This window comes from Lynx canadensis, chromosome X (genome assembly GCF_007474595.2).
Source record: "Lynx canadensis isolate LIC74 chromosome X, mLynCan4.pri.v2, whole genome shotgun sequence".
NCBI classification, from domain to species: Eukaryota; Metazoa; Chordata; class Mammalia; order Carnivora; family Felidae; genus Lynx; species Lynx canadensis.
The window spans coordinates 61,220,378-61,236,156 of NC_044321.2; the positions used below are offsets into that span (position 1 = coordinate 61,220,378).

At 34.6% G+C, this 15,779-nt stretch overlaps 1 protein-coding gene across 1 annotated transcript in view; it reads right to left on the reverse strand.

The window, feature by feature from the left end:
- Positions 1–15,779, reverse strand: part of ATRX (ATRX chromatin remodeler) — a 331,615-nt gene that overhangs the window by 194,088 nt on the left and 121,748 nt on the right. Inside the window, 3 exon segments of the mRNA XM_030306144.1 lie at positions 2,347–2,523; positions 3,213–3,346; positions 13,916–13,988. Coding sequence (XP_030162004.1) covers positions 2,347–2,523; positions 3,213–3,346; positions 13,916–13,988 — 384 coding nt within the window.

Genomic DNA, 15,779 nt, shown 5'->3' on the forward strand with positions numbered 1-15,779 from the left:
TTCTTCCTCTTTAATGAATAACTGTTCAACAAAGGGCTGTTCAACAGCCCTTTAAATGTTCAGGATTCCAAGATTCTGATATCAACTATTTTGGCAATGTCAACTATTCTGGTAGTATTATACATATACCATGACAACTCCAAAAACCTGGCAGTCATCCCAGACTTTTGCCTTTCATATCAATTAATAAGATCTAACAATTCAGTCTATGACTCCTGTCAATTTTCCTCTTCAAAAATTGTTCTTGGTATCAACTATAGCAATATCCTCCAGAGACACAAATCTAAGCTCTGAGTATAACAGAATAATAAGCAATTAATCTGATCATATTATATTCTTGGTTAAAATCTTTCAATGGGAACAATGGGTGGTTGTGCTGAGGCTGTGATTCATGAGTACTAGTAATGAATGTCCTGCGCCATACGTGTTCATCAAGCTGTCTGCTTATACAGCTTGTATGCTATAAACAGGCAAACTGTATGGTTTGTGAATTATATCTCAAAAGGGCTAAAGTACAAAAATATTACAAATAAAAATATTTTTTAAAATTAAAAAAAAAATTCCCAATGACTCTCCAGCCTCTAGAGCCTATTGTCCTTCTCAGATACTTGCGAAACTGCTTTCCTATTCCTAGTGGCAAAGAGTTAATCTGAGTAAAGTTTTTAAAATTTGCCCCTAAGAAACCAAAAGGTTTCTCTGAACTTTCTGCTAGCTAATTTTTCAATATACATGTGATTATTTAAGAATGCTCTACCCCAATCCTCAAATAAAATGGACACACCAAAGAGGTATGCAATGTTTACTCTACAGCCTCATGTACCCATGAGTTAACTGTCAAGTATTCCAGTTTGAGAAACCGAAGCTTACAAGTGTCTCCAACACCTGGTCTCTGTCTTGGCCCAGCCTCATGTCCTGTTGATCCTTTCCCTATTCCCTCCTATAGTTTAGCTATATACCATATTAACTGCTTCCCCTCAACCATGTGTGAACATTTTGCAGAGGCTTCTGAAGTTTTTTTTCTTCTTATATTATAAATCTTCACAACACATCTACTTGGTCCCCAATTACAACTTGGGTCTGCTGAATGAAACTTTTCATCTTTGTGAAGTCTCCTCTGGGGATAAATACCATACCCTAAGAAGCTAAGGAAATGTTCCCTTGTGCCACACTATACAATACCTCTGTTGTATAAGACACCCGTCATGGTGCTATAATTTCATATAATATTAATGTCAATAACTCTTACTAAACCACTGACAGTCAAACCTGGCTGCATATCAGAATCATATCAGAGATGCTTTATAAAATATATGGATACTTTGGTCTCACTACCACCAATTATGCTGTAATTGGCTTGAGATGCAGTCCTGTAATATGTATACTTCAAAATCCCCAAAGTAATCCACATGTATAGCCAGGCTGAAAACCACCATACAAGACAATGATTTCCTTACTTATTTTTGTATTCTCAATGTTTATCATGATGTTGGAAACATATAAGCACTCAATGCAGGATTCAAACTTTTAATGTAATGAAAATTTGAGCTGACTATATACAAGCTTTGCATATAATAAACCTACCCAAATTAACTGCATTGTCTATCTTTCCTTAGGAAGCATTATTTCTTCCTGCAGTTACAGACAATCCTGTATTTTTTACATAGCCTTTAAGTATATTTTATTTATTGTCATATGTATCTTTTTAATCTAAGTTGTGTATGACTACTAAAGATTAAAAATAGGGGTGCCTAGGTGTCTCAGTGTGTTAAGCCTCCAACTCTTGAGTTTCAGCTCAGGTCATGATCTCAGTTTGTGGGTTCGAGCCCCACATCAGGCTCTGTGCTGATGCAGGGGTGGTGCGGAGTCTGCTTGGGATTCTCTCTCTCCCTCTCTCTCTCGTGCTATCTCTCTCTCTCAAAATAAATGAATAAACTTTAAAAAAAAGACTAAAAATATATTCTTTGTGTCATCTCACAATTTTCTGGGTTATCTTCCCACTCTAAATTCTTTATTTCACTCTCATTTAAGAGAATAGTTTTTGCCAGTGTGCTGATATTCACTTAATACAGGTGGTCCAGATAATAGTTAAATTTGATTACTGTAGGAGCCCTGGGTGGCTCAGTCGGTTAAGTATCTGACTTCAGCTCAGGTCACGATCTCACGGTTCATGGGCTCAAGCCCCACATCAGGCTCTCTGCTGTCAGCACAGAGCCCATTTTGGATTCTCCCTCTCTCTCCCTCCCTCTCTCTCTCTCTCTCAAAATAAATAAACTTTAAAAAGTTTGATTACTGTAATTAGTTTATAAAATCAGTATATTCCTTACATTCAGAATTAAAATATCTTACCTTTCCTTCTATTTCTGCCTTTGGCTTCTTTGTGCTCTTTAGGCTTCATCTTTTTTTCTTCTCCAGATTCTCCATCACTCACAGTGAGTTTGTGTCTCAAAAGCCTATGTCTGTATCTTGGCTTCTTAGATTCTTCAGATTCTGAATCTGATTCAGAATTGACTTGATGTTTTGCTTCTAAGTGGAGAAAAGAAACCAGTAAAACCTTCAGACATTTTTCCTTTAAAACCTGTTATAAAACTATTTTGATTGTTGAAAATTTTCATGATTTACAAAAAAAATCAGAGCTGTGCACTTACTTATTTTGATATCACTGGTGATACCAGGCAACCTTATACATTAAACTTGATATATTACTATAATTAAATACTAATTAAATATCACCAATAGACATTCATAGATTTTTTTAAAGGTAAAAAATATTTTGCTTTAAAAATCATCTGTTTAGGGGCGCCTGGGTGGCTCAGTCGGCTGAGCAACTGACTTTGGCTCAGGTCATGATCTCAAGTTTTGTGAGTTCAAGCCCCACGTCGGGTTCTGTGCTGACAGCTCAGAGCCTGGAGCCTGCTTCTGATTCTGTGTCTCCCTCTCTCTCTGTCCCTCCCCCACTCATGTTCTGTCTCTGTCTCAGAAATAAACAAAAAAATTAAAAAAAAAATTATAAAAATCATCTGTTTATTGGCAATAACTGAAAAAACATGCACAACTATTACCAGACACTCAAAAGGAGTAAAGGTAGTAAAGTTTTAAATATTTAATAAACTTCAAATGCATGTATTATGAGATTTCACAGACAGATAGTCTTGAAAGACTGAACTGGTCAAACAATGAAATTATGACATCCTGTACTTCTCTTTGGAGCTCACCCTCATCTCCTGGGTTTCCTTCATTGTGTTTTCCAGTTCTTTTTTTTCCTTCTTCTGGTTCATCATCTGAAGATCCATCCTCATCAGAGGAAAGATTGGCTTTAATTTCTTCTAAAAGCATCTTCTTGGCAATTCTTGAGTAAAAAGACAGTAAAAAACTATATATTTGGTGGTGAAGTGTAACAAATTAAAAAATTTTTCACTATCAAAACAGAAATAAATGTGTAGAAAGATTTTATACTGTAAATAAAAGACTACCAAAGCCATGTTTTAACCTAAACTACCAACCAACCAAAACTTTTGAAAGATGCTCTTAGCACTGATTTTCTTCCAATTCTAAATACTTCTGCAATATATTTAAAAATCTGAGGGACATTTCTACTATTTTGACCAATTGCCATTTCACGATGCATACTTCCAATCCTGTATTTGCTCTGCAGCCATCATCCAACAACTGCAATATCAGGCTCACAATAATAAATCAACTTTTCCAGACAAATGGCATTCCAAGGCAAAACTCCACATGAGAGGATCATTCAGCAAAACATATTCTTAGAAAATCAATGTGTAATAAACCACTTTCTAATGAAACAGTGCCTGAAACTGGTGGATAATATTTTTGGCACTTAAATTTCAATTTACTTCATAAACTGTTAATGAAATGCAAGCATATACTATACACTAAGTATTGAAGCAATCAGAAATCCCTAATAATATTCAAACTAGGGCAGATAAGAGAAGGGACAGGAGTGCTATTAATTACATACATGGTAAAAGAACACAAATTACCATAAATGAGTTTTCGCTTTCCACGAAAGTAGATAGTACAGTAGCCTCACTCATATCAAAATTTCTCAAGATGCTCCTCAAAGACCAATTTGTTAATGGAAAAATCAACTGCTAAAAGCATGAGAAGATACTTCTTTAATACCATCTCATGTTAAAATAAAATACATTCCTAATAAATTTCCATGCTTATGCTAAAGGAAAACATCTGAAAATGTAAGATAAAAGCAATCAAGCAGCTTTTGTATAAGATGAGGTATTTTGCACCTGAAGTGTCTTTTTGATATAAATTCATAAATCACACTAACAAAGGAATACCTTATAGACAGGTTCAAAAGGAAAGTAGCATGATTCTCAGTTTTCCATGGCCTTTTTTTTTATATATGAAATTTACTGTCAAATTGGTTTCCATACAACACCCAGTACTCATCCCAAAAGGTGCCCTCCTCAAATCCCATCACCCACCCTCCCTCCCCTCCCTCCCACCCCCCCCCCCCTCTCACCCACCATCAACCCTCAGTTTGTTCTCAGTTTTTAAGAGTCTCTTATGCATTGGCTCTCTCCCTCTCTAACCTCTTTTTTTTCTTCCCCACCCCCATGGACTTCTGTTAAGTTTCTTAGGATCCACATAAGAGTGAACTTTTATGGGAAACATCCACTGTGCAATCAAGATTAACTCTCTAGCTCATCAAAAACTTGCAGCTTGGGGCACCTGGGTGGCTCAGTCGGTTGAGCGTCCGACTTTGGCTCAGGTCATGATCTCGCGGTCCGTGAGTTCGAGCCCCGCGTCAGGCTCTGTGCTGACTGCTCAGAGCCTGGAGCCTGTTTCAGATTCTGTGTCTCCCTCTCTCTCTGACCCTCCCCCGTTCATGCTCTGTCTCTCTCTGTCTCAAAAATAAATAAATGTTAAAAATAAAAATTAATAAAAAAAAAACTTGCAGCTTGAATCATGGAACTTCTGTTATTTTTGGATCTGAAACCCTTCTTTATATTTCTTAACATACACTCACATTTCAATCAAGAATTCATTCAATGGTAAGAGATGTCAATGCCTTGGTAATTGTATTTCAAAGGTACACTGTTCATTACTATTTTTATTGAAAGAGGTATAGCAAAGGCACCAAAACAGACTGAAGCAAAATAGGTAATCACTTCATAAACACTTATTATCTACCTTTTGGTGCTTCCTTCCCTAAATATACAGATCAGAAATAGACAACACAGAGAGTTACCAAGTGCTAAAGGAAACCACAGATGAGTTTGCTTTTTTGAGGGATTTTGATATGATTTATGTTTCAATAAAGTGAAGATTAGATCACTCCAATTTAAATCCTACTGGAGTTGAGTTATAAAGTGTTGTTCTTACACTTCTAGATAAGTGGTTTGCTGACTTGGATTGTACACAATAAACATTTTAAAATGGGGAATAATCTAGGGTTGCCAACTTTTCATTTTGCCAAGAATAAAAATTTAAAGCCAAGTATCATTTGTTTTCATCATGTTATAAAATAAAGACTCTTTCAACACACCCTCCACAAATTAGGAACAGTTTCAGAATGAAGGGTGGTTCTTTAAATTTAATAAAACCATCTGTCTAGAAAAACTCTCTAATACAAACTACATTTGTTATTTCCCATGGACAAGGAAGTGCTTTCTTGAACCAATTTCAATAAAACCACTCTTTTGCAATGAGTAAAAGTGTGTGTGTGTGTGTGTGTGTATATGTATAAATATAAAGTGTTGAATAACAGATTACAAATAGAAAAACATAGTTCCACTTGCAGTTACAAGATGTTATATCACCATGTGGGTAGTACAATAATAACCAACAAAAGTACAAGTATTAATTTAGTTACACTAAAGGTTACTTCAATCACTTGATTTCAGTTTGTATTACAAGTTCAAAAAAAGTCTATAATTCTATACTATCTGTAAAAACCTGGTTGTTAATTGTAAGGAACCACAAGTTTTTTTTTTTTTTTCTTTCAAACTCTAGACTCTTAAGAATACATCTACTAAATGGAAGGTCAAAATATGTAAACCCACCTAATTCATACTTAAGTTCTAGATTGTCATGAAAAAACTGAGAAATATGATACACATAAGATAATAAAATACAATTCTATATCAACTATGAAATCATATAATAAATCATGGAAAATTAAATGAGATCCATACACTGAAAAATTACATGATTTTTAAATGAACAACCTTCATTAAGAACATAATATATAGAACAATCACTATCACTCTAGAAGCAGAAAAAAATTACAAAATTCAGAGAATGGTGATTTTTCTCCAAACTGAAAGTTACATACAGAATGATAGAGATTCCCTTAGCTTTACCTCCCTGAGATAGTTTAGATTTACCCTCTAACACCTTTTGACCAATGAAAAACCTAATGTATAGCCATGCATATTAAAGCCCTAAAAAGAATAAAGTTAAATTATTTGCCTGACTGATGGCTCAAGTCCAATATGTCAAAGACTCACTGCATCATAAACCTTGCCTATCACGTAACCTATACCTCAAAGTTAGAAATTTATTTGAAGGACCTAAGGGTTGAGGCTGACCTTCAACCTGAGTAGTCAGCAAACATGTTGAGATGAAAGGTGTCCCATCTATAAAGCCTGCTGTGAGATGCTTTAAGGGAAACTCCACTACCTTAACTCTTGAGTCACGGGCCACAGAGACTTCAAGGACATCATCACTTGAGAACCAGCTGAGGCTGGCAAAACATCATTTTGGAGGCCTTGGCTGGACCCATGCTGGTATGCATGTGATGGATGTATAATCATGATCCCTAGTTGATTTCTGTTTGCTCTGAAGTTTCCTTTCTTGAGGCTTTCCAGGAGGTTTCTGAGAAAATCATCCAGGCAACAAGGTACTGCCCCCCTGGAATCTCAATGCTCAATATTACATCTTGGGGCAGGTGTAGCATCCAAAGCAGTCACGACTCTATCAGAAGCGTTAGAGGCACAGGCTGTGCCACTCTGTGGCAGAAAACCTGCACAGAGCTGGAAGTAATGGAGCCACTCCTCCATTTTCCTGAAAGGGAGGGAAGGGAGAAGGGGAGAAAGCAAAACAATATGGGAGGAAGGGTAAAAACCCACAAACAATGATCGGAACTGGTGCATGAGAGAATAGAACCCCATAACCCAAACAAGCTAAGTCTCCTAAATCACATAATACCAAGATAATGTCTGCTTACCCCTTACACCTTCATCTACTACAAGAAAGCAAAAATAAAATAAGGAATAAGCCCAACAACGCAAAGACAAACAAACAAGCAAAAAAAAAAAAAAAAAAAAAAGAGAGAGAGAGAGAGAGAAAGCCAAGAAAAGCCTTTAGTTATTCTGATCTGATCTAGAAAAGAGATGCATAATGTTTCTTGTTTAAGTGCTCAAACAGGGAACGAAGTAAACTACCTCTTTCTGTTGGTGAATCACTAATTCAAAACATTAAATTTCTGAAATAGAAGCAATCGAGAGAGTGATCTCTTGTACCATGGAGGTTTTAGGCAAATAGCTATTACAAAAGCAACACAAAATGTGAGAGCTAGAAAAAGGGACCTTAGAGTCCAATTCTGTCACTTTACAAAGGAGGAAACAGGCTTAGAAAGGGAAAAAGATGAAGCCATAGAAACAAAGCTAGTTAGTGGCAAAGCCAGAAGTAGCACCTAAGATCCTGAATCCCAATATTCTCTAATTTTAGTATGCCAGTGCTATCTATATTCTCTACTCATTCACTACTGCTATGTTTATTAGTACTTCATGAATACACTATAGTCAGTCACATTGTTAAAGATATCTGTATTTCACTGATTTCCAAATATGTTTTTTGAAATGAAAGAATTCAAGCTTCGACTTTTAAAGATTAAATAAAAAAGATTTCTAAACATCTTTAGTCCAGTATGCTCCATTTCTGAAATGCACTTGACAGGCCATCTCAGACACATCCCTATAATCTATTCTTTTATCTTTTAAGAGGTTCTGAAAACAGGTTTGAAGAAAAGTGCTAAATAAAAAATGCTATTTTAGAAGGCCAAAACAGTATGGTGCATCCATACACAAAGATGACAAAATTAAAAAAAAAAAAAACTGTTTACCTTTGTGCACAGTATCACAATAGAATAATTAGTTAAAACAGAATTCTGAGGCAGATTACAGGTTTAAATGTATACTCTTTAGAGATGCAAAACAAGTATCTAAGTATATGTAGTGTTAAAATACCATACCATATTCAAAATGTTGATACATAAAACAATTCAAATGGCTACAGCCAAAAAACATTGAAAACTTTTTGTGACAACAAGGTGGGGAAAACATATTCTTCTAATAAAGTGTGAGGCATTAACAAATGTTACATACTTCAGGGTTAAGAATAAAAACTAGGGGCACCCGGGTGGCTCAGTGAGTTAAGCATCCGACTTCAGCTCAGGTCATGATCTCACAATTTGTGGGTTAGAGCCCAGCGTCGGGATCTGTGCTGACAGATCAGAGCCTGGAATCTGCCTCAGATTCTGTGTCTCCTTCTCTCTCTGCCCCTCCCTCACTCATGCTCTCTCTGTCTGTCAAAACTAAACATTAAAAAATGTTAAAAAAAAAAGGGGCACGTGGGTGGCTCAGCCACTTGAGCGTCTGACTTCAGCTCAAGTCATGATCTCATAGTTGGTCGGTTCGAGCCCCGCATCAGGCTCTGCGCTGACAGCTCAGAGCCTGGAGTCTGCTTCAGATTCTGTGACTCCCTCTATCTCTGCCCCTCCCCCACTTGCACTCTGTCCCTGTCTCTTGAAAATAGATAAATGTCAAAAAAAATTTTTAATGTAAAAAAAAAAAGCCAGAATATTTTATAGAATATGGAATTCCTCATTTTCAAAATCTGTATTAGTATTTTTAAGTGTTTAGTTCAAAATTAGTACCCTGATATGAACCGTTCTATAAAATATGACTAAAGTATAATGATCTGTACCCCAAAATGGTGGAATTTATGAAATAATGATGATGTCACTAAATAATCAAAAAGCTAAACAGTTTGAAACACTTTTTAGTCATATGTTTACGATGTTTGCAGTTAATGAAAAACAGCACTGTTTTCTTTTTAGTGAGAGTACCAGAAAAATTAGTATCAAATAATTTTTTTAAAAACTTACAAACACAAAAAAATAAAAGCTGTATGAAATTAAAAATGCACAGTATATTAACAATTTATGCTATGAAGTTTGCTATACTGTTTGAATAAACTCAAATTACAAAATGTACATTCCCTGATTTTATGTAAAATTTAAGGCAGTTATGGAGGAAATTTTAACAAAAATTTATTAACATAAAAAAATATAGAAAATTTGTTCATATTAAAGAACCAGTTTAATATTTTCTTATACTTGAAAGGCAAAAACAGATCTTATTCATCTCAATTCATCCCAAACTTCAAAGTTAAAGACAAAGGAGACATATATTAAGTCAAAAAAATGGATCATTTTTGCTAACACTAGAAAATACAGACCCTCTTTTTGGGGAGGGTCTATTTTCTATGCTCTAAAAGTCCCAATATCACCAAAGAACAAAGAGCAGGAAAGAAAGGAGGGTTGAATATAATGTTTAAATCTTAAGCAGAGATCACTACTACTGACCATACTTCTTTTCTTGCTGAAAATTCTAGCATTTAAAAAGGAGATCTTATGGCAACTGTAACCAGTTTGGTTAACTACAAATAGATCCTATCTACTGACTAGACACCTATATACACTTAAATGACTTACAATACTTACCTGCACTATAAAATAAAATAAATTTTAAAAGTTACCTTGAAGCTATCAGGCATTTAAAACCCTTACTCAAACATAAAAGTAAGTGAAATGCTTCATTCAAAATGCTACCTTTGTTTTTTAACACAATAAAGGATAACCAAAGCAATTTTGGTAACAGGACCACAATGAAAAAAAAAACATTTCACAGAGAAACAATTCTTCCAGATTTAGCAAATTCATATAAAGAATAAAGAGATTCTTCCAGATTTAGCAAATTCGTATAAAGAATAAAGACGTGTAGAAGATAAACATTCTGAAAAGTGTTTAAAATGGAAACCAAATGAAGTCTTTTGTTAAGGAACTTGAGATATACTCAACCTTTTAAACATTGCTGAAATCAGGTAAACAATCATTAAATATCTTCATTAGCATGAACAAACAACATCCAGGAACGATTAATTACTTCTGAAAATATGCTGAATTAATAGTACAGAACCTTCATCAACAGAATGTCCACACCAAGCTAGTAGGGAGAAAACAGTCATTTGTATATTTTCCAGTTGAAAAGCAAGGTATTACCAAATAACAAAATAATTGGAAAATTTTAAGGCAATAGTGTAGTCCCACTATAATTAAGTAGAACTTCTATTAACAATGGACAATTCCTTTAAGCAATCTCCATGTCAAATTTTGCTTCTATGTAGTAAGTATTTAGCCCCACTGAGAAAGAAATTATGAGAAAAACTGGAATATTATTAGATCCAATTAAGCATTCTTCAATTATAAGGTAAATATATGTATGTGTGTGCCAGGGAAGGGTATCCATATAAAATCTCAGTTTTTAAGTCAAAATTGGAATAAAGAAAGAATGCTTATTTAGAAAACAATCTCCAAATAAAGAATATTCTGAAAATAATTCCTTTTTGGAGAGAATAGAATCTTCACTGATTGTGTAGTATGCAACCTCTAAAGACAAGCCTAGTTTAATGATCCTCAACACAAACACTGTTAAACTTGAACAAACTACCATCTTGCCTCTTGAGACTAATTCACAGTGCAGGTATACGAATATAGGACACTAGAAAATATTTGGTCAAAATATACCTATTAAGGAATCGCAACACATTTTCAATGCCAACTAACTATAGAAATGCAACAGTAATCAAATTACATGAATAAATGTTGTTTAAATGAAAGAACCAATTTAAAACAGGTATTTGAAAGACAACATTAACATAATGGCATATTCAAATAACTGACTTTTAAAATTACATGTATAATTTAAATAACCTAACAAACTGTTTTGTATTCTTCTCCCTTTCAAAAAGTATGTAAAGTCTAAGCTATAAAATTCTAAGTAAATTATCAATTATACAAAATTCAACATATAAAGTTAGTCTATTTATTTTTCTAAGAAGTTCAACCAAAGAAAGTTAAACTGTCAATCAACCTATAATACTTTGTCATTGTTTATTAAATAAATACTATTAAACAGAAATTAATTTACATGTTAGACCACTCTATCTCACAGTAGCATGCATTTACTTTCAAATATGAATGATGCCACATAAGAGTATGCTAAAATAACAAATTTACATATTCACACCTAATAAAATATTCAGTACATGGCTAAGTTTTTTAAATGACCTCAAAAGCTATCATAGCTTTAAAACAGAAAAGACACAGATAAGAGTGAAATCTACTTTCACATAAATATATATAAGTATATATATATATATATTCATATGTAAGTATATGTTTAGGGAATTATAAAGTATTTACTTCCTCAATTTCAGAAATATCAAAACTTTGCTGGCTACAAACTACCTTCCATATCTTGATTTTAACAAAAGCTTTCAACTTTCATGAAAAGATACATAATTAAAATTAAATGCTTGAACAAGAAAAAGTTTTACAGAAATTTATTGCATCCAAACAGTTAAGCCATGGCATTAATACACTATTTACCTCTCCATAAATGTCAACACTGAAAATGTATTAACAACATTGCTAAAAAGTCAAAGCATATGAAATGTATACAAAATTTATACACAATTACACAATTGTGTACAAATTTACACAAAATTACAACATGCTGCGTACTAAAATACATCCTACTCAAAAATGTGAAACTGGTAAAAAATAATTCCAAGAATTAATTGTGATCTGCAAACAAATTTTTAAAATTTGCTTAGTGCATATTCAAATATGCTCAAATACATCATCTATGCTAAAATAGTTCCATATGGTATTTGTATCCCCACCATGGGTATTAGATACCTCTTTGGTATGTTCAATATGAAATAAGTTATTAATGGTGTATTTTATAAAGGCACGTTAAAGTAAGTATAAAGAAAAACATGTTCAAGATAAAATTCAATTTTCAAAAGTACTCGACAGGGTTGTATTTTTTAATCACAAATACAAGATGGAATTAACTATACCTTCCAATATAATACTTGCCAGTTACAGAGATATAATCAAACAACTTAAAAGATGAAAATATTTATATTTTGACAGGTTCTAACACAAATATAAAATTATCATACCTTAATGACACTCTCATCTGGTGGCTAAATATGAGATTAAGGTTCATCACTCATAGTTAAATTAGAATATAGGATGTTTTAAATATTATTAGCCTTTCCATAATATTGGAGTCCTTGTGGTTTACAGGAAAACAAATTAGTAGTATAAATAAATAGAGGAACTAAAGCATTTTAAAAGACAAGTTTTTAAATGTTTCCATAATCTATGATCATGTACTATAAAACTTGCTGAGGAATAACATGTAGGCCTTTACCATTCCATTCTCGACCCCACCCCATCTCATAAAATAACTGGGTATGTATATATTTAATTTTTATATACTAGGTAAGCAGCAACTGAGTCATTGTGTCCATGATTAATCTCTCTTTAAAAGTACAAAATAAAATTGTTCATTTCCCATAAGAAAAACATTCTATTGGGAGAATGCTGATCTCGGAAACAGAAAACCCTATCAGCAACAACAAGATACAGAAAACAGAGCTAGAATAACAGCTGGCCCCACAGCATTTACTACCTCAAAGTTAATTTCTTACAAAATTATGACACAAAAATTACATGTATATTTTCAAATTTTCTTAATATCATAACTTACTATTAGGAATAAATGGATGGTTAATATAGTGTTCTTTAGTAAAACCATCAAATCTATCATTGATATTTGGTGCCAGAATCACAGAAAATTTCATCCCATCTTTTCATTTTAGAAATCAGAATATTTTGGCAGAGTAGTTAAGTCACTTGCGCATAATTACACATACAGTTGTTAGAGAAGTTATAACTAGAAATCAGATATTCTTATCCCCATTATTCCCAAATTCCACCTACTACACCACACTAAGTTGTCGAAGTTTTGCATAGGATACACTATATTCCAGGAAGGGTTTAAAAGGTAAAAAATTTAGGGTTATATTCTTTAATACATTCATTTTCATTATTCTTCATTGTTAGGTTATGGGTATGTCTTTGTATTTTTTTCTACTCCTACCATCCCTTAGATTAAGTGAATATGTGCAGGCTACACTGTTTACTTTTAAATCAGCTGTTTAAGTTTTATTAAAGTTAACCATCATACTATCTATTTTATGTGAAAAATAGTTAAAATCCAAATCACTCTGGACACTTTGCATACTGATAGTTATTTTAAAAACAATTTCTTAATCTTACATATCTAAGCAATCTCCTTTCTTTCACTTTGAATTGGTCTTAATAAATAGGACCACCATATTAGATGGCAACTAAAAACAAAAATCAAATACTGAGATGTCTGTTGTTACCAATTTATTGAAATGATTTACTTTCATCAATAAAATAATTTGCTGAAATTAAAATATTCTCAAAGAATTATCACAGTTTACATGGGAACATAAAATTGACAGTGTTTTTATAACACACCCTATGCTAGGTGTGTTAATATTCGTATTTACTTTCTCTTAAGGTTTATGAGTTTTAGCCCATTTTCTGGCCTTTCTTTCAAACTTGCAGGAAGACTGTGAACGAGTCTTTCTAAGGCAGGCACTCCTGGTTTTTACAACCGGCTTGCGGTTCCGTTGCTGCTGTTTGTGCCCACGCCTAGGGTGTGTTATAATCTTTTTTAAGTCCTTACAGATGGAATCATACCTATTCTCAGGATCATTGTCGTCATCATCATCATCCACCGTGACAGGCACTGATTTAGATAAGGCTTCATCTCCTTGAGGGGAAAAAAGTGTACTTAAAATTAGGTTTGAATTATCTATATAAATAAAACCATGTAAAATAAAACTGAAAGCTAAAAAGTTTAAAACAACTAGTGGATTCTAAACTGTACTCTGAATCCAAAACATGAGTAAAAAAAATTTATACAAAAAACACAATGGGGAATTTATGAAGTGTCAGCAGTAACACAACAGTTGTATCTTATATATTTCAAAGTTCCTTTCCAGAATACAACAGGTTTTTTTTTTTCAATATATGAAGTTTATTGTCAAATTGGTTTCCATACAACACCCAGTGCTCATCCCAAAAGGTGCCCTCCTCAATACCCATCACCCACCCTCCCCTCCCTCCCACCCCCCATCAACCCTCAGTTTGTTCTCAGTTTTTAACAGTCTCTTATGCTTTGGCTCTCTCCCACTCTAACCTCTTTTTTTTTTTTTCCTTCCCCTCCCCCATGGGTTCCTGTTAAGTTTCTCAGGATCCACATAAGAGTGAAACCATATGGTACCTGTCTTTCTCTGTATGGCTTATTTCACTTAGCATCACACTCTCCAGTTCCATCCATGTTGCTACAAAGGGCCATATTTCATTCTTTCTCATTGCCATGTAGTACTCCATTATGTATATAAACCACAATTTCTTTATACATTCATCAGTTGACGGACATTTAGGCTCTTTCCATAATTTGGCCATTGTTGAGAGTGCTGCTATAAACACTGGGGTACAAGTGCCCCTATGCATCAGTACTCCTGTATCCCTTGGGTAAATTCCTAGCAGTGCTACTGCTGGGTCATAGGGTAGGTCTATCTTCAATTTTTTGAGGAACCTCCACACTGCTTTCCAGAGTGGCTGCACCAGTTTGCATTCCCACCAACAGTGCAAGAGGGTTCCCATTTCTCCACATCCTCGCCAGCATCTATAGTCTCCTGATTTGTTCTTTTTGGCCACTCTGACTGGCGTGAGGTGATATCTGAGTGTGGTTTTGATTTGTATTTCCCTGAGGAGGAGCGATGTTGAGCATCTTTTCATGTGCCTGTTGGCCATCTGGATGTCTTCTTTAGAGAAGTGTCTATTCATGTTTTCTGCCCATTTCTTCACTGGATTATTTGGTTTTCGGGGTGGAATCTGTATTGTATTCATGAGTAGAATTACCAAGAGATATATTCAAGTACAGTAAAACTGATTCCTTATAAAAAGCTACACTGCTGGGGCACCTGGGTGGCTCAGTCGGTTAAGCGTCCAATTTTAGCTCAGGTCATGATCTCATGGTCCATGAGTTCGAGCCCCACGTCGGGCTCTGTGCTGTCAGTTCAGAGCCTGGAGCCTGCTTCAGATTCTGTGTCTCCCTCTCTCTCTGCCCCTCCCCCACTCACGCTCTATCAAAAAATGAATAAATGTTAAAAAAATTTTTTTTAAAAAGTTACACTGCTATCCTTTGACTAAAAGTCTAAAGTGGCTGGAGCACCTGAGTGGTTCGGTGAGTTGAGCATTGCACCCCTGATTTTGGCTCAGGTCATGATCTCACAGTTCCTGAGATCAAGCCCTGCATCACGCTCTGTGCTGAACGTGGACCCTGCTTAAGATTCTCTCCCTCCCCCTCTCTCTGCCCCTCCCCTGCTTGCACTGCCTCTGAAAATAAATAAACCTAAAAAAAATTAATCTAAAGAGGATAAGATGAAGGGGTGCCTGGGTGGTTCAGTGGGTTAAGAATCCAACTCTTGATTTCAGTTCAGGTCATGATCTCATGGTTGGGACATAGAGCCCTGCATTGGGCTCTGCACAGAAG